This window comes from Pelodiscus sinensis, chromosome 1, assembly GCF_049634645.1.
Source record: "Pelodiscus sinensis isolate JC-2024 chromosome 1, ASM4963464v1, whole genome shotgun sequence".
Lineage (NCBI taxonomy): Eukaryota > Metazoa > Chordata > Testudines > Trionychidae > Pelodiscus > Pelodiscus sinensis.
This window is the reverse complement of record NC_134711.1, coordinates 137,323,393-137,347,670: the sequence shown is the minus strand read 5'-3', so window position 1 is coordinate 137,347,670 and position 24,278 is coordinate 137,323,393. Positions and strand designations below refer to the sequence as shown.

The 24,278-nt window shown below is 46.5% G+C and overlaps 1 protein-coding gene across 1 annotated transcript; it reads right to left on the bottom strand.

Moving 5' to 3' along the window:
- Window positions 1–362: 362 nt before the first annotated feature.
- GSTK1 (glutathione S-transferase kappa 1) lies at window positions 363–13,777 on the bottom strand. Its single transcript, XM_075903348.1, has 8 exons — window positions 13,565–13,777; window positions 10,010–10,091; window positions 9,085–9,213; window positions 7,989–8,089; window positions 7,527–7,562; window positions 5,103–5,219; window positions 4,465–4,558; window positions 363–1,087 (listed from the first exon to the last, which is right to left on the bottom strand). Exons 1-8 carry the CDS (start codon window positions 13,640–13,642, stop codon window positions 1,038–1,040), a joined length of 687 nt encoding a protein of 228 aa, XP_075759463.1. The 5' UTR covers window positions 13,643–13,777; the 3' UTR covers window positions 363–1,037.
- Window positions 13,778–24,278: the final 10,501 nt, after the last annotated feature.

Below are 24,278 nucleotides of genomic sequence, written 5' to 3'. Positions count from 1 at the left end.
TTTGTTAATCTATAAAGTGCTACCAGACCATTTGTTGTTTAAGTTTATCCTGTACAGACTAACTCAGCTACCCCTCTGAAGCTATAGGAATATGGTTAGCTTTATGTTTGTTTACACGAGCTCTTAGGCAGAATTCCAAGTTAAATGTTCCAAAATATGGCAGAGAGATAGGCCACTGCCTCACTTGAGTTACTGCTCTGGTCTGATAGAGAGACCTAGATATTGCTATATTTGTTTATTTTGTGTGGCTATTGCCAGTACATTGTGCGGGATGAGGATTCCTCAAGACTACAGGGAGCTAGCTCAAAGTCACTTTTCAGAGTAGAATTGTACTTAGGGAAGAATAATCAGCCAGTGTGTCCTGAGGTTAACAATCAAATGAAATTTATTTCAAGTGAAGGAATCAGATAAGAGAGAAGATGACAATACAAGAAGCATTCTAAGTGCAAGCCAATGTGAGAACAACAGGGCAATGGACTGGCAATACAGGCAGAGTTGGAAGGCACAGACACGGACAGGCTGAGAGTTCAGAGAAGTATCTGAGTCCTGAGAATGATTTCCTGCAGCCAGGTCAAGAGAGTTTGCATATACAATTTAGAGCTATGGTTCCCTAAGCTGTTCTCACTGATCACCAAATATGCTGGTTGAGACAAAAGCCAGACAGGCTTTCAGATCTTATGAGGTGAAATGAGTTGTCTCTCTTAGCCTGTTCATCACCACTGAGAGAAGATTTCACTCACTCTTATCAGAGAGCCAGAGCTCTGCATACTGCCCATGATCCTGCATTATCGCTTCACTCACCAAAGTGCCACCACATCCCTATTCTGCCTTGAAAATCTGTTTGTATGGTGAGAAAAGTGCAAATCCTTCTCAATATCATAGGAGAACTGGCGTCCTGATTATTTTCCTTGCAGAGGATCATTACTACTTTTTTCAGCCACGCTAGGACCTTAGATGCCACCACCCAGGAATGGGCATTACTGTTTCATTGACTGAAATGTGAATTTTCTAGTAGTTTCATATTGCACCTGGTTCTCTCACATCCTGGGCTTTGAAGCTGCAGGAACTGGTCCCAGCCATTTCTCTCCTGTAAGACAGACAAACATAAAATTAAATTCTGGTACAGGAGTGGATTGCAGGCTAAGGCTGCCCTTTGCTGAAGTGAGAAATTAATTAATCAGACACAGCTTTTCACACAGGCTACTGGACTCTGCTAGCTGAGATGTACTGCCAAGCACCAAAGAGAAGCATGACTTTTAAAATCTGGCCACAGATCTGGGGGTCAAGGATGGGATACAAAGACTAATCAAGTTCGGCATCCTTCAGCAGTTTCTACACAGTGGCAGGTTGAAAAAAAAAAAAAGAGGTGGTAAAATCCTGGTTAATCAGTTAACTGGTTAAACATTTAACTAGCTAACCAACTAAGACCAGTTGGAGCAGTGCCAGCCTATGGTGCTCCTGCTCCCAGACCCATGGCTGGGAGAGCTGCTGGCTCCTAACCCCTCCTCTCCCCCCTGCCCCAGAGCAGTACCTGCCTGCAGGGTGCTCAGGCCCACCAAGGACAGAAGCTGCTCCAGACGAGAGCAGTCCCTGTCTGCAGTGGGCCCAGCAGCCCCCACCAGTTATCTAGAATCGCTAAGCATTACCATTAATGCTTACCATTAACCTCCCTAGTGGAAAAAAACAAAAAAAATCACAACCTCATTTCCTGTGACAGATATGCCAGTCTCCAAACACTGCTAAATCGGAGGTCAAAATTCAGGGTTTTTTTGGGAGGGCGGGGTGGGGGCGATGGAGGGAGTTTTCTAGTTAATGCTGATCACCACAAACTATTTCAGTTCTCTTAATTAAAATAAAAAAGTTATTTTAGAAAGAAAAATAAAAAAGCCATCACAAAATCAAACTCTGCAGAATACACACCCAGCTAAACCATCTTCTATGAAAGTGAACCAAAAAAAAAAAATCAAGAACCTCTCATCTTAGTTCTATGGGATTGTGGTAATTGATTATAATTCAGTTTCCACTGTAATCCTGAATTTGTTCTCTAAAATCCATAAATAAGTTTTAGGCAGATTTCCCTTTACTAGGATAGGTCTAGGACTGAGGTATTTTCTGTCAGCTTTGCAACGAGTTGGACCAAGAGTTCCTCTATTACAGGAGTGGGCAAGAATTTTTGCCCAGGGGCCACACCAGAAGTTTTTGAAGTAGCCCTGGGCCACCCCGGAAGAGGCGGGGCCTAAACAGGAAGGGGTGGGGAAGCCCCTTTGCCCCCCCTTCCCACTAGGCACCCATGCCCTGGAAGATGCTTGGCACACTCCCCCACACCCAGGCCAATCAGGGCTTGGGGAGCACAGGAAGCCTCCTCCTGCCCTGTGAGGAGCATGTGGCACTTTGAAGTGCCCCTGGCTCCTCACAGGGCCGGGACAGGGCAAAGGAAGCTTCATGCAGCTCCCCTGCCCCCAAACACTGATTGGCCTGGGGAGCGCGTGAAGCCTCCTCCACTCTCCCCCTTCCCTGCGAGCAGCACTTCCAAGCGCCACATGCAGGAGAGTGCCCGAAGCCTTCTCTGCTCTGCCCCAGGGCAGGAGGAGGCTTCACATGCTCCCCCGCCTCCAGGCCCTAATTGGCGTGGGGTGGGGGAGCAGCAGGGCCTCCGCAGGCTGGATCCACCCGCTTGGTGGGCCAGATGTGGCCCACGGAGGCCCTTTTGCCCACCCCTGCTCTATTATATACTAAAAATACTGGGTTTCATCTGAGTTCAAAAAGAGTTTGTATCAATTAGCTTTACCTGACTTAGGTGGTTGCAATTTACTGTCCAGCACTTAAGTGTCAAAATTCCATATAAGAATAACATGTCTGATATAACAGTCTTAAAAAAGGGCATCAGGTGCCTGCTGCTGGAGGTTTCAACCTACTTTCTCTAAGGGCTAACTCTTCAGCTGGGATAAAGGGGTACAGCTTTACTGATTTGAGAGCTGCACCATTTTTACCCAGCTGAGCATCTGGCCCTCAATTCTCAGTTATGTTGGCAGCAGAGGAAAAGGTCAACTTTTAACTTCACCGCTAGAGGGCTGGCATGGGGAAAAGGAGCGTTTGTCAACAAGCTTTTTTTTTTTAAAAAAAAAAACACAGTGGTAACTAAGGAGGATATTGCACAACTTCTCCTAATGTTAAACATTGTAAAATGAGCTGATCTGGGTGTTTTTCAACCAAGATTTTTATACAAGCTTATCCAGGTGCTCTTTGGTCCACTGATGTTAATTTTTAAAAGCCTTAGGAAAACAAGTAGAAGAAAGCCACTCAAGTCCAGGCAAAAATAATAGACAGTCCTGTCAAACAAATTTGAAAAGATTTAAGTCTAGTGGGTAAAGATAATTTTATGGAGATGCAGATTTAGGTAAGACATTTGAATTAATACCACCTGATATTCTGATTCAAACAAGCATGTACTCAAAATCAATGTCTCAATGCATAAAAAGCTGGGAAAATGACAGGTCTCAGCACATGTAGTTACTGAGACTTAAGTACTACGGATGACTCCACCAGGATTCTGCAAGCATCAGTTCTTGGTAAGGATGTTACATTTAAAATAATCAACTAATTGAGTAGTCGATAAGGGCGCCTCCACCTTTGAAAGTAGCAAGAGACCTGCCGGCTCTTGCTACATTTCAAAAGCAGAAGCACTACAGGGAGCCTGGGGTGAGCTGCAGACTCAAACAGTCCCCTGCTGGCCCTGCACTCCCTGCTTTTGATACATACAAGAGACTCTGGATGGCTATTGTACATTTCAAGAGCAAAGTGCTGCTGGAAGCATGGGGCCAGCAGGGGACTGTTTGCATCCCCAGCTTGCCCCAGGCCCCCCCCAGTGCTTCTGCTTTTGAAATGTAGCAAGAGCAGGGGCTCTTGCTACGTTTCAAAGGTGGAAAGCGCCACCAGTTCCCCGCTGTGCTCCTGCCCCTTATCCCGACGGAGATGGTGCTGATAGAGGTAGCAAGGGTTAGGGGAGCAACCAGTCAAGTCACTAGTAGACTATAAGATCAGAATTTGCTTATCGACTAGTCTAGTTGCTTACATTCCTAGGTCTTGTCCAATGCTATTCAATATTTTTATCAATTGGGAGGAAATTAAAATAATTGATGGTAAAATGTGCAGATGATACAAAGATATAGCCCTCTCTTCCCCTGGCCCAAGAGGGAAGGAGATGCTGATTCTCTGGGTATGCTTACACTGTAGTTAGGCATTAGCTGTGCCAGCTGGCTCAGGCTAGGGAGCTGTTTAACTAAGCCCAAATGTCTATACTGTAATGAAATTAAGCCTGAGCAAGCTGGCATAGGCCAGCTGCAGGTTTTTAATTGCAGTGTAGACATACCCTGAGAGTGTTAATGTGTCTGTTACAGTTATCCATCTTTTCTAATGCAATGTAAGGGAGAGAACATAGAAGCAAATGTTACTATAAATACTCACCTATAACACTGCCCAGCAGTTCTAAACGGTCACAGCCAAAGAAGAGGTGAGATTCACCACTGATATGGGCCACAACTGCTGGCATTCCGAAGGCCTAATTCCACCATGGAGACAAAACAGGAGTCACAAAGAGACAAATAAGCACAAGACCAGTTCTAAGAGGAACTTGGACCAAAGAACAACAGTGGTATCACCATTCCTCCTCCCTCATGCCTCACTTTCTTTTTCCCTTTCCCTTCTTTCTGTCTCGGATCTGGGTCCCATTCACCACACCTGGATTCTGTAGTACTCTTCAGGCCATTATCCCATACAACTGAGAGAAAAGAAATCAGAGTTAAACCAGTGTTTCCTGCATGGTAGTGGAAAGCAGTGAGCCCAGGCACTAGTTCTGGTCTGTGGTATGCTGGTCTCCTGAGGTTCCTTTGGAAAGAGCCAGGAATCAAATCTGCAGGAAATTAAAACCTTAAGGGTATTGAGCTGGCTTGCAATGTGTGTGTTTAAATTACAAAAAAGTCTGAGAGGAATGGGATCCTTCTGTATTCTGATCTACCCTTTTATCCTACTCAGTGCTGCTTCATAGTAGCACTGCTGGGAAAGGAACACAAATCTAACCTCCCACTGCCACAAGGGCTTCTCACCCCATATTTTAGTGCCTCCTCTGTAGTCTCCTTCAGGCGATTCTTCACCTCTGCGGTTGAGGTCATTGCCAGTAGTTTATGGGCTTGCTCTGAGAGTAGCCCAGCCTTCTCTGCTGCCTGAGGAGGGAGACAGAAAATAAGAACAATTGCTCTTATGCTACTTGCATACCAATTACATTCATTTTCATTGTTTGAAGGTATGATGAAAAACAATAACAAAATACTCCTCCTAAGACACTTCTCTTGCAGGGCTGTCTGACTTACTTTCTGCCATTGCCTGGTAACATCCACCCATTCTGAGTAATTTTTTAATATGAAGCTGAAGGGATATTACCTCCCAGGCTCAAAATGTGCAAGTTTTGTTAGGTGGACTTTCAGTTAGCAAGCAGGAGGGGAAGAGGTGTTGTTTTGCTTAGCTGAAATAAAGTACTTAGTTCATATGTTGAAAGACAGAGGAACTGTTGTGAAAATGATGCTGAAGAAGAATATTACAGGCAGTCCCCGGGTTACATGAATCCGACTTACATCGGATCCCTACTTACAAACGGGGTGAGGCAACCCCCCAGCAGACCAGGGAGATGCGAAGCTAGCGCTCCCCCCCCCCCCAGCAGACCAGGGAGATGCGGAGCGGCTTTTCTCAGCAGACACCTCAGCTTGAGAATAAAGGACTGAGGGAAGTGAGGTGTGGGAGAATAAAACTGAGCTCTGGAGAAATGGTTGGCTAGAGTTTCCCCTACAATATGTACCAGTTCCGACTTACATACAAATTCAACTTAAGAACAAACCTACAGTCCCTAACTTGTACGTAACCCGGGGACTGCCTGTAATCAGAACTGCAAAGAGCCTGGCAAACACAGGAACTAGGAGTGATACTGCCTGACACAGATCCAATTCAGTAGGCCTAATTGGAAGTTGGTGGGTGATCTTCAAAACAGGAATGTTGGTATAGAAGAGCAGTACATGTTCTAGTTCATTGGAAATAGAAAGTGGATCCTCACTCTTGTTCTATCAGCAAACTTCTCAACCTTCAAACCTGCCACTTTATGATGCCAACAATGTAAGACACAGCATCCCAAATGTGGGACACCTTTATCTTACTGTGTCACTTCATCATGCACAGATTATTAAGGTCTTTACTTATAAAAATCTCCCTGTGTTAATGAGAGAACCCCATTTAAAAAAAAAAAAAAAAAAAACTTGAACCAATACTCTCACAACCAATATTCTCCCACGAAGTCCTCAAAATGGACCATCAGCAGGGTTGAACCTGGACATTCCAGACCTTGTCTACATAAAAGCTGCATCGGTACAACTCAACCCTCTGGGGATACTTCTGAAAGTTGCTTATGTAAGTTTAACTTAAACCTGTTCTTAATCAATTTATGCAACTTTAGGTTAAAGTTTAGCAACTTTAGGTTAAATTCACACTTTATATTAAACTTGTGCAAGTTTCTCATGAAGTTAAAGCCTCAATTTAGCAGCACACTCTTCCACTGCTTGAGCTACAGGAATAACTGTTAACTACTATGCGGACCAGCTACTAGGAGAGACCTTGACTTCTTTTCCTAGCAGATTCAACATTTACGAGGAAGAAGCAGAGTATCAGAGATCTGAGGTTGAGTTCTATTTCTGCCCTAAGAGGGGAGTAGATCAAAGCGATTAGAGACAGAACAAGCTAAAGCACATATACCTAAAATACTTATTCTGAAAGGTAGTGACTGAGTAGCTAAAACTTTTATGACCTGAATTCACATGCTAATATTGCCAAAAATAGTTGTGACTTCTCTGCTTTGAGAACTACTGATAACCCTAGTTAGAATCTGAATAATGTATTCTGCTTATCTCTGCATTACAGCCAGAGATCTAATAAAGAGAACAGGCAGAATATCAATAAGGGAAGTGAGGAAAAGAAGAATGGACACCACTTGAAAGCAACCTAAAAGGCATCTCAATTGTGGCTTGAAAGTGGAGCCCACCACGGTCCCTTCCCCAATCTGGCTTCTGAATAAAACTGTAACCCAAGTCAAAAGCTTTTTATAGAAGCAACACCATCCCCTTCCCTCAGTTCACTCTTAAATATTGCTCCTGGCTTTATTACTGTTAGTTGAAATATAATTAATTGTATATCCACTGCCTATTTTGGGGCATCCTGTTAGGGAAGTCACCTTGATCAAAATAACCACCCTAGGCTTGGCAAAAAAAATGCACCAAAGTTACATTTCTACAGAATTAAGGATTGGAGTCACTACTGTGGGAGTCATATTTTCCCTAAAGGAATTTCCTGAAAACTCTAAGTAAATTCTTAACAAATCTGCAGCTGGTAAAAATTAAATTAAATTGCTTCCATAGATGGTAACCCAACACCCACATGCAATAAATCACAACAAATGAATGTAGAAGCAGTAATAACAGAGAGAAACTTACTAGCAATATACTGTCTGGGTGGGTGATATCTTCATCCTGGTAAGAGGAGGAAACCAAAAGGTTAAATGTTTATGAATAAGATGCTAAATCTACACAGAGAATTTCTCAGCATATTAACCTTGTCTTCCTTCAGGAATGGAGTCAGAAAAATTCAGCTGAGGATAGGGATCTCATTGGAAAATTTCCCACCAGAAAGAGGGAAAAAAAATCCCATTCACCAAAACTAGAACTAGATTATGGAATTAACTATTGATGAAGCATCCACAGATGGAGAGGAAGAGGAGAAACTGAAATTGACTTGGAATGTAGTGCTTCCCTTGGTTTGGACTCTGAACCATAAAAGTCTTCTACCCCATCTATGAAATATCAACCCTTCTGCTCATGCTGCATGTTTGACTGAGGGCAGAGGAAGGGTCAGAAGATGGGGAAATTAGCTGCATGGAGAATTTGTAGAGTACTCACCTGGGACCAGAGGCGCATCCAGAGCTCTCTGGACACAGGCTCCAGGAATTGTGGCTGTGTCATATCCACGGCTGTGAGAAAGCGCATGGCAAAAAGACTGCCTGGGTTTGGAGTGAAAGACAGAAAGACACACTGAGGAGTCACAGGAACAGCACCAACCAATGAAGTCTGCACTAATGTCACATCAAGACAGAGCTTTTAATCTGCCCCTGCCCAGCAATGTCCACGAGAAGCAGAGGTCAGGCATTCATGAAACTCTTGCCAATGTTTATAAGGTTACTTCTGTATGGGATTTCCTTGGAACTGTCCCACGGAGTTAGCTACTGAAGCAGGGTCTAAACAGGCTCTCTAAAAGGAACTTAAGTTGTAATTCACCTACGGGAATGGTTTGTTTTGAATTCAGCCCCATTTCTGCTGAGTAGCTAATTTGAGAGACCATCCTGGTCCTCATGGATCTAGTTATTATTTTTAAATAATCAATAAACTTGATGAATTTTCAACCTATGGGAGCTGTAATCTGTTCACTTCAGTCAACTGCAATGTTTCTGGTGATGGGTGTTTGATCACTTAAGTCACATGGAGTTGGTTCTGCACTCTGCTTTGATGGACATTTTTTTAAAGCAGCAATATAACACTTTCCTGTATGAATTTGTGCTAATATCTGAGATTTTCAGCCTTTGTGAATATTTTCATGAATTTCTAGCAGTTGTCTGAATAGTCACCAATAATATGACACTTTGTAAAAGACTGATCTGAACATTTGCTATTTTTTTTAAATACAGCCATGAAAAAAATTACAATGCCAGAGCTTGTGGGCTCGCCTCTTACAGTACCCTGAGCTGCTCCCCATTGCAGCTCTGCCAATGCACCTCAATCACAATCTGCAGCAACTCCTTTGCGATCCCATTCCTGGCTCGTCCCTGAGTAGGAATTTCCACTCATGTTACGCTAGGTACTGACTTCATACTATTCATAAATGGAGGAAGGAACAGAGAACATTTAAACTCCTTTTCCCCCTTTAAACTTATTTAAGGTTTGGATCCAGATCATCTGAAATGAAAGTTAGCTCACTGACAAAGCAGACTTCTTTACTTACCTTTTCTGATAACACTCCCAAAGAAATCCTTGGGAATCTGCAGTGGGACCTGGTAATACTTTGCCATTCTCTTTATATCTTTCATCATGTATTCCCCACGTTTAGGTACCATCGCTGGGGGCTGGTTACCTTACAGAAAAGGTGAAATTACAAGATAAAGACACTAGCTATAATAAAGCAGGACTGATCTACACACAAATTTAAACCAGTGTAAAAGTTACTAAAAAATACTAAAAGTGTAAAAATGTAATTTCAGTAAAACATTAATATAAAATTACAATTTTAGTAATTTAATGAAACAGTTGCAACTTTGTGTGCGGGTACTTTGATATCACTTTAAACTTGGGTTACTTCAATTTCACATGCATCAGTAAATTTGCAGGTGTCCAGAAAGAGATTTGTACCACCTACATCAATTTTTAAAAAGACAAATAACCAAAGCTTTTTGGTACAGATAAAGTGCTGTTCATTATAAAGCATTTTACCAATGCTATCCCTATTTTAAAAGTGAGAAACTGAGGCAGAGCAAGATGAAGTGCTTTGAGATGTCAGGCAAATCAAGTCTCCAACAGAGCCAGAAACAAAACTCATGTCTGATGATAGAGCTCTCCTCTGGCATAATTAAAGCACCCTGCCAACGTAGCACTGTTCACACCGATGCTTTTGCCAGTGAAACTTTTGTCGATTGGGTTTCTTGCCCCCCCCAATAAAAGTGCTAGTGAAGAAAAAACCTTAAACCTCTAAGCACAATGGCAGGGTTCCAGCCGTGCCTCAAAGTGGCTCAATGATCTGTGATAGTCTCCACAGCATTCATTTTGAGGTCTGTGGTGAGCTTCCTCACAGCAATGTTCACTGTCTTATAGCCATGATCTGCCAGGGGTTTCACATACTCTCTGTCAGGGTTCAGGAGCAGTGGAACACCTACCAGTCTCCTTCATTATGCCTCCAAGCAAAGCAGGACGAAAACGCAACTCAATGCTCCAGTGGTGCCGGTACCGGCAAAGCACCTGCAAAGTGAAAAGTAATAATGGATAAACAGTGTCTAATGCTCGCAAGAAAGGCCAGGGGCCCAGTGCCTGACAGAAGGCAGGATCTGGGCACTGAAATACATTCAGTAGATAAAAGCCTGATCATCTGAGACTATTAGAAATCAATCCTGTGATCAGCAATGCAGCTCAGATCTTCTTTATAATAGTGATACTGTGAGAAAAGTATGTAAATTCCTATAAAGGGACCAGGGTTTAAAATACTAAGCAGCCCTAAGCCCTGTGAAATGCACTCAAAGATACCCATTGAGATAAACACACCATTGTACTCTGGTTTCTCCCTGGAGTAGGAAAAAGAAATACCACATCAGATTCATTCGTTTCTTTTAAAGCGGGAAAATTGCAGCATCTCCACTTCCTTTAAGCACTTCATAAGTACAAATGAGATCAATTTCCTCTCTCACATCTACAGTAATTCCTCGCTTAACAAGTGCTCGCTTAACACCTTTTCACGATAGCATGATTTTTTTTTTTAGGGAACATTTTTCGAACAACACGACCGTCCCCACAATAACACGATTTCCCCAACCGGCTGGCCAGTACCCAGCAGCTGCGCGGGGCTTCCCCTGCCTCCTTGCAAAGCAGCGGAGGTTCGCAGTTGGCTGCGCTGTTCCCCGGCGACCCCCTCTGGCCGGATGCCTCACTTCCTCTCCTCTAGCGCCCGCTTGCAGCCCATGGCTGGGTTTCCCCAGCTGGCTGGTCACTGGCAGCTGCGCGGGGCTTCCCCTGCCTCCTTGTGTCAGGCCACCGCTTTGCAAGGAGGCAGGGGAAGCCCCATGCAGCTGCCCACGACTGGCCCGCTGGGGAAACCCAGCCACGGGCTGCAAACAGGGGGGCAGAGGAGAGGGAGAGAGGCATCCGGCCAGAGGGGGTCGCTGGGGAACAGCACGGACAGCTGCAAACCTCCGCCACTTTGCAAGGAGGCAGGGGAAGCCCCGCGCAGGTGCTGGTGACCTTCAGGTGGGGAAACCCAGCCGTGGGCTGCAAGCTCCCTCCCCTCTCTTTCCCTTTCCTTCCCCAGAGCCAAACATTTCCCCTCCTTGCTGTAACCCAGTCCCCTTTCTCCTCCAACCTTATGTCCCACTCCCAACAGACATCACCGCTTGAAACAAAACCCCCACCTTGTCCATTATTTTCAATGGGAAAATTGACCCCGCATAACACGTTTTCACTTAACACAATCATTTTCTGAAACATATCTAAAGAGTTAAATGAGGAATTACTGTATTTCATCCAGGATTAGGATGATATATATGCCACAGGACCCAGCTATGGAGTCATGTAATAAAATGAGAATCTCAGTTTTCATTTGGAAAAGTAAGAAATGTGATGCTCGGGGGCGTGGGTCACTGGCAGTGGTAGGAACTGAACCCAGGATGTCTGGATCTACTGCTTTGAGTCAACTAGTAACTCAAAAGCTGTACCTTTATAAACTTCACTGATCCAGCTACTACAGAAAAAAAGCAACACTTAAATTATACCAACAAAAGTGGTATTATAGACATGTCTTATGTGGCTCAGGGTTGTGGAAAAAAACACCACCCTAAGCAACATATGCTACATCAACACAAGTGCTGGTGTGGACTAGGGATGTAACAGTGTAGTTGATTAACCAATAAGCAAAAGCTTATCAGTTAATGCTATAGCCTACACGCATTCTTCTCTCCCCCCCCCCAGTAAATCGGAGGCAGGAGCACAGGGTGACAAGGCAGCCGGTCTACGAGGGGACCTGGTTTTTAAATCCGTTTCCCTCACGGACCAGTTCTTGCCCTGGCATCCTGCACTGTTACCTCTAACACAGAGGCAGCAGTGTGGAGTGGCAGAGGGCTAATCGGGAGTGGGGCCAGAGTGCATTGGCTGCTGGCCCCACCCTTGGGGACTAAAAAATAATCGAGTAATCAATAAGAATTCATGAGGTTACTTGACTATTCAATTAACTGATATTTAACATCCCTAGTGAGGGCAGCACTATGTTGGTGGGAGAACTTCTGCCGACATAGCTACTGCTGCATATGAAGGTAGTTTTATTAGGTCTACAGAAGAGCTGGCATACAGTGGCTATACCATGGGTGGGCAAATACTAACTTGTGGGCCAGATCCGGTCCACCACTGTTAGTTCCAGGTGGGCCTCTACCGCTGTATTTACCTGTACAGCTGCAGGTACCAGCAATCGCAGCTTTCATTGGTACCAGATTGCTGTTCTCACCAGGCTCTTAATACATTTGAAAGACTGAAGCGCAGCAGGGGACACTGGGCACGAGCTGAGAATCAGCTGTTCATCTCCAGTCCAGTGGCCCCCTCCCCGCCCCCGCTCTCCCTGGAGATGGAGGTGGGGGAAGAGGGGGGCAGAATTAGTTGCTTACATCCCCGGGGGTGGGGGCAGGAGTGAAACAATGCCATGGCATTAGGGTAGGACCATGAAGGATCATTTGTGAAGTCTATCTGCAACCTCAGATTGTCTTAATTTTACCTTGATGTCATTTTCATGGTTAGCAATCTACATACCATCCAATGCACCACCAAAAAAAAAAAAAAAAAGTCCTGAGATTTTGGAAATGATACCATGGGCTTGAGAAATCCCTGAAAAACCTGGGTTAGACAGGTATGCTGTCAATGTTTGTATCCCTAAAGTCACTTTTGTGTCTTTTCTATTGTTAAGATTTGTTTCTTTGCCCTTTTCTCCCCCTCCCCTTTTCATTGGCAAACATTGAAACAGATAGTTAAGAAAAAATGTGCAAAGACAACACAAAAGTTTTACATTTTCAACCAACAAAAAAAACCCCAAAAAACAGACCTCTCCCCAAGACACAAGAACACCACAGATAACCCTATCCAAAACTCTTATTTCTCTTCAAAAAATGTGGAATGATGTTGCAATTCAACTCCTCCCACCAAAAAAAGTATGTGTTTTCCAGCTAACGTTAGGCACAAGGCCAGGCTCCTCAAACGATATTGATTTCACTGCCTTCCGTGGGGAAACATTTACTCCAAAGGCCCTGTGTAATGAAGATGAAATCGGGCTCATGACCTGTGCTCCAGTAACCATTGGAGAATGTTAATCGTCTCTAAAGCATAATGACCAACTTTCTCCAGTGCACGCATCGCTGGCTCTTATCCAATGGTACGAGCTTTGCTTGCTCCAGGGAAGGCCTTACACAGCCGTGGAAGAAAACAGGAGCTGAAGTCCTGCAGGGAACAGACCAAGAGCGAGCTGGCCCGCACAGGCCCTTGAGAGGCCCGCGCGTGAGCACACACCGGGGGAGCGGGGACCTACTCCACACACGCCGCTGGCCGGAGGGGAGCAAAGAGCAGACACTCTGCAGCCAGCCAGGGACGCGCCAGCTGCAAGGAGCGGGGCGCGCGGCGGGCCCCGCGAGCTCGGAGCGCGGGAAACAGCGGGGAGGTCCCGGGGCTTGCACCGGCCCGGCCCCTACCTCGAATCCGAGCCAGGAATAGGGCGACACCACGTCATAGAAGAGTTCCACCAGCTTCCCGCCGCCGCCCGCCGCCATTGCCCGGCCGGGTCTGCGCGCCGCTGCCTCGGTGCCGCCGCCGGGAGGCGCTGGGCTCTGCTGGCGCCGGGGCGCGGCTTTGCAACCGCGCTGCCTCGGCCGCTGCAGGGCCGGCCCAGAGCCCCGCCCGCCCGGCCATTGCGAAACGGGCACCCCACGTGTCCGCCCCTGCCCGTCACTAACACACACCAGCCTCGGGCCCCCAACTTTCTAATCCCCCCCGTCCCTTCCCTGAGGCCCCGCCTTCTCTCCCTCTCACCGGGCTGGGGCAGGGACTCTGGGGCTTGGGGAGGGGAGGCCTGGGGCGGAGGGGCGTGCAAGAGGCGCTGAGGGTTCTGGAGTGGGGTGAGTAGTTTGGGTTGCAGGATAGAAATGTAAGCAACTAGTCCACTAGCCAATAAGCAAAAGCTGACACAGTAGCACTTCTGCTTGCTGCCTCTTTCACATAGAGGCATAAACCATAAAATTGTCTTAACATGACATCTATGCTCGATTTCTTTACTTGACACAGATTTCCAGTGTGACCTCTCTACTGTAATTTCCCATTTCTGAAGATGGGATAATGCTTTCCTATCTCACTGAGGTGTTGTGAAAGTAAATCCAAAACTAACTGGGAGGCACTCTGCCTGATAGTGTGGGAGCAGTGCCATACAAATATCAAGGTGGCTGGCGAGTGTCAATTATTATCAAAGTGGCCCCTAAATTGTGCAGAAAACAATTTTATTATTATTTAGCAAGTAGAGGTTTCAACTGTTAGGATATAACAACATATGGTCAACATGTAGATTAGATGTAGCTGTGTTAGTCTGGTCTTGCTGAAACAAAAGACAGGACCATGCAGCACTTTAAAGACTAACAAGCTCATCACCTAATAAACCATCTTGTTGGTCTTTAAAGTGCTGCATAGTCCTGTCTTTTGTTAAAACATGTAGATGGTATCATGAGCTTTCGTGGGCACAGCCCACTTAGGATATAGATATTCAGGCCTGCTTAGTATGGCCTATATTTGAAGAATTTAGGTATATTCTTCCAGGGGTATAAAAGCAAAGAACCAAAATCACAATCTATATGCGATGGTATGAGGCCTTGTTCCTTTTGGCTAAGCAGCAGGAACAGCCATAGGCTAGGAAACCTACAGTCACCTCTTGGCACATTCCAAACCAGTCATATTGAAATAAGGCAATTTGGAGATGTTGGAAAAGCGATCCAATCTAACACCTCCAGATAAAAAGAAGAGCCTTAAAGAAACCTTAGGTTGATAGCTTTGTGTCTGGCAAGGACCCACTTACCAATAGTTGGGGTTATGAAAAACTCATTTATTTATTGCTTTGTTGTTATACTCTCTGGCTGCGTCTAGACTGGCAAGTTTTTCCACAAAAGCAACTGCTTTTGCGCAAAAACTTGCCAGCTGTCTACACTGGCCGCTTGCTTTTGTGCAAAAGCACTGATGTTCTACTGTCTGAAATCAGTGCTTCTTGCCCAAATGCGTTGACGTTCCCGTTTGGGCAAAAGCCCTTTTCCAGAAATGTTTTTGCACAAGAGGGCCAGTGTAGACAGCTGAAAACTGTTTTGCACAAAAAAGCCTCGATGGCGAAAATGGCTATCAGAGCTTTCTTGTGCAAAACCGCATCTAGATTGGCACAAACGCTTTTCTGCAAAAAGTGCTTTTGCGCAAAAGCGTCCGTGCCAATCTAGACACTCTTTTCCACAAATGCTTTTAACGGAAAAACTTTTCCGTTAAAAGTATTTCCGTAAAATCATACCAGTCTAGACGCAGCCTCTGTCTCTCTAGTGTTTGTATGGTTCTGTTTCTTTTATTGTTCTCTCTCCTGTATACTTAATTTTGTTGGGTGTAAACCAATTAAGGTGGTGAGATATAATTAATTAGATAATCATGTTACAATCTGTTTATCTGGAAATGGGTGACGGGGAGAGATCACGAGAGGTTTATCTGTTGTGTTCCCTCTCTCTGGGCCATCTGGCATTGGCCACTGTTGGCAGACAGGATACTGGGCTAGATAGACTGTTGGTCTGACCCCATATGGGCCTTCTTATGTTCTTATTGTATCAACAGGGGAAGGGAGGGGGAAAAGCAAGGGAGGGGTGACGGAGGAAAGGCACAGAGGAGCAATGTAGAGGCCCTTTGTGGGGGAGTCCAGGGGGGAGTGTCACTGGGGCCTTGTGTGAAACTCTCTCTCAAGGCCTCTTGGATATGCACAGCCCCCTGATGGGTACCAGATAGCCCTCCCACCCTGGCAGGAACATCTCCCCCTTCTTCTGTGGGAGACACAGCAGTCTGTCACCACTTGCGGGATGTTCTGCTCACCAATGTCCAAGTGGGTGAGGAGGCAGTGGAACTTCCCTTTCAGATGGTCGAAGACGCCCTCCACAACCATACGGGCCCTGCTGAGGCTGGCATTGTAATGTCCCTTGCTTTAGTCTAGGTGTCCCATGTAGGATTTCATCAGCTAGCAGAGCAAAGGGTAGGCAGCATTTCCCACAATGAACATGGGCATGCCCACTTCCCTGAACTTGATGGTGTGGTTGGGGAAAAAAGTGCTGGGGTGCAGCTTCTGAAAGAGGCTGGAATTGTGGAAGATGTGGGCATAATGTGCCTTCCCTGACCACCCGACATTGTTGGTGAATTGGCCTCAGTGGTTCATGAAGGCCTGCAGCATGACTGAAAAGTAACCTTCCGGCTGACATATTCGAAGGCCACCACTCCCCCACCTTCCCTAGGAAACCCCATGCCAGCAGTTCACCACCCTCCTGGGACAATAGCATGAGAGCATCATACCTTCATGACCATGGCCCCGACGGTTCATCTCTCCACGTTGAACTGGTTCCCAATGGAGCGGTAACCGTCCAGTATGGCAAGCTTCAACACGCGATGGCCACACGCTTCTGGAGGGGAATGGCAGGTCACATGTGGGTGTCCCATCCTCTGAGGGCAGGGGTGAGCCACTTGCACTGCTCCAGGAAGGTGTCCTTCCACATGCAGAAGTTCTGGAGCCACTGCTGTTTGTCCCACTGCTCCATAACAATCTGGTCCCACCAGTTGGAACTACTGTCCCAGTACCAGAAGCGGTTGTGCATAGTGTACAAGGAAGGGTGGGAGAGGTTGTATTACATGAGCAGCACACAAAGAGAGGGGAGGAGGTACTCTACAATGAGCTGGGGGTCCTGTTCCTGCAGGGCCATGAGGGCAGCCTGCAGAAACTGCAGCAGTAGGTGTGGTCAGGGGTCTAAGAGCTGTCGACTGCTCTGAGGCAGGTCTGGCTCTATGGCTGGAGTGCTGTGGTGTCCACAAGGGAAACCAGAGAAGGCAGTGAAAAGATTTTGCTGTCCCTTGAGGGGGTAGTGTGGCGGGTTTTAAGGGTGCGAGCTCCGCACCCCGCTACTCCCCCGCGTCCCGGGGCGGGGCCAGCGGAGCGGGGGTGGGGCTCCGCGAACCCACTGCCTCCACGAGTCTAGTTGGCCCTGGATTCGGGGTCCGTAAGTGTGCGAGGGGGGGGCCGGGTGCGATCACCCCTTGCCCTGTACGGGGCCAAAGGGGTTTGGCGGACCCAGCCCGGCGTCCTCCCGGGCGGCCCCCGGCCGGGGCCCGGACGGGCTCTTGAGCCGTCCCTCTTGTCTTAGTCTCTCCGTCTTGTTCTCTCTCGGGGAGGGATAGTGCGCCAGGCTATAACAGCCTCAGGGTCCTACTCCGAGGTAGGGGGTGTGGGGAGTGGGGGACCCAGGCCCGCCCTCACCACCAGGTCCCAGCCCGAGGCCCTAAGTGGGGTGGGTGCTTTAAAGCGATCCCCCCACGGCAGGCGGGGCAGCCGCCCGAAACTCGCCTGTCCACGGGCGCCAGAATGGTCCCGCCTCGGGCTTCTTCCACTCCCCCTCCGCCGGCCCCCCTGGCCGGCGCCAGGTCGAATCACTCACCCCGTCGCAGACGCCGTGCCCGTCCCAGAGCGAGTCGCCAGCTGCCTGCGTCATCCTTCTTTGGTGCCCGGAGGGCTGGGTGCTTGGGGTGCCGGGAAGCCAGGATGGCTGCCCTCTTGCTCCCCCCCGCCCGAGCGTCTCCTTGCCCCGGTTATAGTCGCGGGCGGGTGATGTCTGGGGCGTAAGCCCCGCCTCCTCTGGGGCTCTCTGATCCGGCCCCAGCCGGGGCGCGCCTGTGGCTCCGCCCTGGGACGCAAACCGCGGTGCCCTGACCGGGCGTCTTCCGGCAGCCCGGGGCTTCCCCTGCTTCCCCCGGCGTGCGCCCACCCCTGCTTTCTGCCGCGGCGGGGCCGGCAGCGCAGCGCCGGGCGGCTTTCTGCCGCATGCAGCGGCTGCTTCCTGCTCGGGGGGGGGGGCCTGTTCCTAGTGCGGACCCTGCCAGGTCCGTCACAGGTAGGCAAAGGAGGGGAGCCTGAGACACAGCTGTACAGGGGAGTCCCTTTAAGCACGAGCCTCAGTTAGCCTTAGGAAGCAGCTCCAGGAAACGAGTGCTATCCTGATGCCCTGCCAGAAGTGCTTCCAGAGCGCTTTAAATGCGACTCAGGCTCCAATCAGTGTGGCTGCTCTATTTCAAAATAGCTCAGTGCTATTTCGATGTGCATTTGTAGTGTAGAAGCGCTATTTCAAAATAAGCTATTTCAGAGTTTCTATTCCAAAATAACTTATTTTGAAATAAGCATGCAGTTTAGATGTACCCTTAGACACTCCAGCTTCTCCTGTACCACAACTAATACCCATCCTTATACAAATGAGGGGTTATGGAAACCAATCTCACCAAATCTGAACAGGTTCTTCTGATCCCAAAGGACCAGCCACATTCCCAGGTCAATTTCCACCTCAGGATCTTACCCAAAAGAGCACACTGTGACAATCCTTTAGAATATAAAATCTAAAGATTTATTAATAAAGGAAAGAAGGAAAAGATTGAGAGTAAAATTGTTGAAGGAAACAAATTACATACACCAATTACAAAGTTCCTAGTGCAGACTTGTAGCAGAGATGGAAAAGTGTGTTGTTTTGTAAGTCCCTGGAACACATCCTCTGTCAAGATGGGTCATCAGTCCTTCCAGGATCAATTCTTAGCAAAGATGCTCCTGAAGTGATGACCTGGAGTGAAAACAGGAATGAAGACACTTGGAGGAACCTCTAGGGCCCTTTTTATAACCTTTCCCATGCGGAGGGAATTCCATTATTCTTGCTGTGTGAAAGTACCTTCCAAAATGGAGTTTGTCATAGAATCATAGAATACTAGGACTGGAAGGGACCTCGAGAGGTCATCGTGTCCAGTCCCCTGCCCTCATGGCAGGACCAAATACTGTCTAGACCATCCCTGATAGACATTTATCTAACCTACTCTTAAAAATATCTCCAGATGTGGGGATTCCACAACCTCCCTGGGCAATTTATTCCAGTGTTTAACTACCCTGACAGTTAGGAACTTTTTCCTAATGTCCAACCTAAACCTCCCTTGCTGCAGTTTAAGCCCATTGCTTCTTGTTCTATCCTCAGAGGCCAAGATGAACAAGTTTTTTCCCTCCTCATGACACCCTTTTAGATACCTGAAAACGGCTATCATCTCCCCCCTCAGTCTTCTCTTTCCTAAACTAAACAAACCCAGTTCTTTCAGCCTTCCTTCATAGGTCATGTTCTCTAGACCTTTAATCATTCTTTGTTGTTCTTCTCTGGACCCTCTCCAATTTCTCCACATCTTTCTTGAAATGTGGTGCCCAGAACTGGACACAATACTCCAACTGAGACCTAACCAGCGCAGAGTAGAGCAGAAGAATGACTTCTTGTGTCTTGCTCACAGCACACCTGTTAATGCATCCCAGAATCATGTTTCCTTTTTTTGCAACAGCATCACACTGCTGACTCATATTCAGCTTGTGGTCCACTATAACGCCTAGATCCCTTTCTACCGTACTCCTTCCTAGACAGTCATTTCCCATTCTGTATGTGTGAAAGTGATTGTTCCTTCCTAAGTGGAGCATTTTACATTTGTCTTTATTAAACTTCATTCTGTTTACCTCAGACCATTTCTCCAATTTGTCCAGATCATTTTGAATTATGACCCTATCCTCCAGAGCTGTCGCAACCCCTCCCAGCTTAGTATCATCTGCAAACTTAATAAGCGTACTTTCTATGTCAATATTTAAATAGTTGATGAAGATATTGAACTGAGCCGGTCCCAAAACAGACCCCTGTGGAACCCCACTTGTTATACCTTTCCAGCAGGATTGTGAACCATTAATAACTACTCTCTGAGTATGGTAATCCAGCCAGTTATGCACCCACCTTATAATAGCCCCATCTAAATTGTATTTGCCTAGTTTATTGATAAGAATATCATGTGAGACCGTATCAAATGCCTTACTGAAGTCTAGGTATACCACATCCACCGCTTTCCCCTTAACCACGAGACTCGTTATCCTATCAAAGAAAGTTATCAGATTGGTTTGACATGATTTATTCTTTACAAATCCATGCTGGCTGATCCCTATCACCTTGCTACCTTCCAAGTGTTTACAGATGATTTCCTTAATTACTTGCTCCGTTATCTTTCCTGTCACAGAAGTTAAACTAACTGGTCTGTAGTTTCCTGGGTTGTTCTTATTTCCCTTTTTATAAATGGGCACTATATTTGCCCTTTTCCAGTCTTCTGGAATCTCTCCTGTCTCCCATGATTTTCCAAAGATGATAGCTAGAGGCTCAGATACCTCCTCTATCAGCTCCTTGAGTATTCTAGAATGCATTTCATCAGGTCCAGGTGACTTGCAGGCATCTAACTTTTCTAGGTGATTTTTAACTTGTTCGTTTTTCATTTTCTCGTCTAAACCTCCACCCTTCCCACTAGCATTCACTATGTTAGCCATTCCTTCAGACTTCTCGGTGAAGACCAAAACAAAGAAGTCATTAAGCATCTCTGCCATTTCCAAGTTTCCTGTTACTGTTTCTCCCTCCTCACTGACCAGTGGGCCTACCCTGTCCTTGGTCTTCCTCTTGCATCTAATGTATTTATAAAAAGTCTTCTTGTTTCCCTTTATTCCCGTAGCTAGTTTGAGCTCATGTTGTGCCTTTGCCTTTCTAATCTTGCCCCTGTATTCTTGTGTTGTTTGCGTATATTCATTCTTTGTAATTTGTCCTACTTTCCATTTTCTATAGGACTCCTTTTTTATTTTTAGATCATGCAAGATCTCGTGGTTAAGCCAAGGTGGTCTTTTGCCATATTTTCTATCTTTCCAACGCAGCAGAATAGCTTGCTTTTGGGCCCTTAACAATGTCCCTTTGAAAAACTGCCAACTCTCCTCAGTTGTTTTTCCCCTCAGTCTTGATTCCCATGGGAACTTACCTATCAGCTCTCTCAGCTTACCAAAATCCGCCTTCCCGGATTTTGTCATGTGAGCAAGTCACCTGTCCAAGCGTAGTAGCCATTGCTTACATACTGGTCTGAACATCCACAACTAGCAAGAAGGTTCCCACAAGGTGGTCACATAGGTCTTGGTTTCTGTTACTATTGTTTGGCTTCAATCCTTCTTAAGATTCAGTCTCCATGACAACTATCTCCTTTCTGATTTCCAGTATCCAAATGTCCAGATGTCTGATTTCCAGTATCCAAACATGCAGTAACACAGATAAAATCATCACAATTTCATAAAACACATAAGATGAGAATATTCAAATCCATGTGAGCAGAAAGGAACATCAGTAATACAATCTTCCTGAAATTTGCATCATCCTAAATACAGCTGCCTCTTCATCAACATCTGAAAATATCCCTAATTTTGTCATCAAATGTGTTCCTGGTGTGACAAACAAAGACAGAAGGTGCGTTAATGTGCCAACCAGATACCAGCAGAGCGCACTGCAGTTAAACATGCTCTCCTGAGCAATTTCTCCTGGAAATTCTGGAAAAGAGTTCAGAAGGTATTGACTGTGAATTGAAACATGTCAGCTATATTTCCTATCCTAGCACAGATTATTGCAATGATTGAGTTTATTGTGGGCATTATGGGGAATGGATTGATCACAGCTGTGATTTGCATAGACTGGATCAAAGGCAGAAAACTGGCCTCTTATGATATGATCATGGCAGGTATGAGCATCTCCTGTTACCTACCAGTCCTGTGTTCATGGGGAGCCAGGGAGTGAAACTCATGGAAAACCCTCCCTCTCCCCAGGCCTCTGCTAGAATCAAAGACAAAGCAATGAAAAGGCCAGGGAAGACACACCTAAACAAATTAAGGAAACACCCCAGCCTCATTTGCATTGAAGATAGAACAGAGGGACATCTCATTGGCATACAGAATGGAGACCAGCTCTTCCAAAGCAGGAACTGCACTGAACGATGGGATACCGAAAGCAGAGAAGCACTGCCTGGTGGGAAATCTCTGCTCCAGATGCTAATGAACTCAGGCCTACTCACACCCAAATTAGTCATTATGGGTATGTCTACAATACCCCGCTAGTTCGAACTAGCGGGGTAATGTATGCATAGCGAACGTGCAAATGAAGCCCGGGATTTGAATTTCCCGGGCTTTATTTGCATAAGCCGGCCGGCGCCATTTTTAAATGCCGGCTTGTTCGAACCCCGTTCGTTCCACGAGGCGTACAGATAGTTCGGAATGGCTTGCTAGTTCGAACTATCTAGCCCGTGCCACGTGTAGCCGCGTGGCACGGGGTTCGAACAAGCCGGCATTTAAAAATGGCGCCGGCCGGCTTATGCAAATAAAGCCCGGGAAATTCAAATCCCGGGCTTCATTTGTACGTTCGGTATGCATACATTACCCCGCTAGTTCGAACTAGCGGGGTAGTGTAGACATACCCTATCAGACCAATTCTAGTAACGATCCTATTGACATCCAAAATACTGAAACTGCCTAGTTGCATTGTGAGCTCATTCAAGGAACATCACCCATAACCAGGCGTGATCAGTCTCTATTGTATCTCTTTGTACTATTGTCCTATCCCTATAAAAACTCCTACTCTTACCCAAGAAAAACTGTTCCAATACCTGGATTTCAAGTGCATCAGTTCCATTGAGACGTCTTCATCTCCTGTCTGATCATGCTGAGGGCTCTGCTTGTCTCCTGCCCTCTAGATCCCCAGCTCCCATCACCATCTGGGAACCCCGATTAGTGCAAGCTCTACGGAGTGGTGAGGTCTCTCTCCCTCTCCCTCCGCCCCCCCTCCAAGCATAGCCTCCTGACTCTGCCCTATGTAAACTGTTATATGGTGTAGGTAGCCCTAACATTTGTAATCAGTTTCAATTTAGATTTAATATTGTAACTGTTTTGTGTGTTTGGCTTCCTATCACCACCCAGAAATAAATAACTTTCATTGTTAAGCTGGTTGCTTCTCTCTCTTTCGCTCACTCGTCCTCAAGGGGTGTTGTTTTGGCTTCCCTATTCACTCTGCAGCAACGCTTCTTGTACCCAAACTAAAGTGCCCAAAATCCTGTGGGGTTTGCTCATCGTGTGGTTTACCAGTGAACAATTGTGGTGTGAAAGTGGGGATAGGGAGGTGCTGGACCTGGGGGCTTATGAGGATGGCAGCTTAAAGTGATGTTTAATCCAGCCCACTGAGTCCAAAGGCTCATGAGGGTGCAGTGTGGCACTGCTGTTAAACCCAGCCTGCTGAATCCAGAGATGTATGAGGGATCAGGTTGTGAGTGCTGATTACCCAGTCCTTTCAGACGTGCTCCGTTAGTGGGTGTGAGTGTCTGTGTGTGTTGCTAAGGTGGGAAGAACCCCCTCCTGAGGAATATAGTTACTGCAGCAGAGCTCCAGTTGGAGGGGGAATTGGCAGCAGGGAGAATTCAGCTCCATATGAGAGCACAAGTAAGCACAAGCAGCACACTGAGGGTATGTCTACACTAGCCCCCTAGTTTGAACTCGGGAGGCTAATGTAGGCATTCGAAGTTGCAAATGAAGCACGGGATTTAAATATCCCAGGCTTCATTTGCATCTTCCCGGGCGCCGCCATTTTTAAATGTCCCTTAGTCCGAACTCTGTGCCCGCGACTACACGCGGCACGGAGTAGAAAGTTCGAATTAGGATCTCTAATTCGAACTACCGTTACTCCTCGTGAAGGGCAAGTCATGCATGACCAATCTGATTAGCTTCTATGATGAGGTAACTGGCTCTATGGATATGGGGAAGTCAGTGGATGTGATATAACTTGACTTTAGCAAGGCTTTTGATACAGTCTCCCACAGTATTGTTGCCAGCAAGTTAAGGGAATGTGGATTGGATGAATGGACTGTAGGATGGATAGAAGGCTGGCTGGAAGGTCGGGCCCAGCGGGTAATGATCAATGGCTCGATGTCAGGATGGCGGTTGGTTTCTAGTGGCGTGCCCCAAGGTTCAATTCTGGGACCGGTTTTGTTCAGCATCTTTATTAATGACCTGGATGAGGGAAATGATTGCAAGTTTGCAGATGACACTAAGCTAGGGGGAGAGATAGATATGCTGGAGGGCTGAGATAGAGTCCAGAGTGACCTAGACAAATTGGAGGATTGGGCCACAAGAAATCTGATGAGGTTCAACAAGGAGAAAGGTAGAGTCCTGCACTTGGGACGGAAGAATCCCAAGCATTGGTACAAGCTGGGGACCAACTGGCTAAGGTGCAGTTCTGTAGAAAAGGACCT

What these genes read in the sequence shown, in the direction of transcription:
- GSTK1 (XM_075903348.1), bottom strand. Translation starts at nt 13,642, where the DNA reads ATGGCGGCGGGCGGCGGCGGGAAGCTGGTGGAACTCTTCTATGACGTG. An exon ending in GGATGCGCCTCTGGTCCCAG is followed by an intron (nt 7,563 to 7,988) that starts GTGAGTACTCTA and finishes TCCTCTTACCAG; the next exon opens with GATGAAGATATCACCCACCC. An exon ending in ACCCAGACAGTATATTGCTA is followed by an intron (nt 5,220 to 7,526) that starts GTAAGTTTCTCT and finishes CTCCCTCCTCAG; the next exon opens with GCAGCAGAGAAGGCTGGGCT.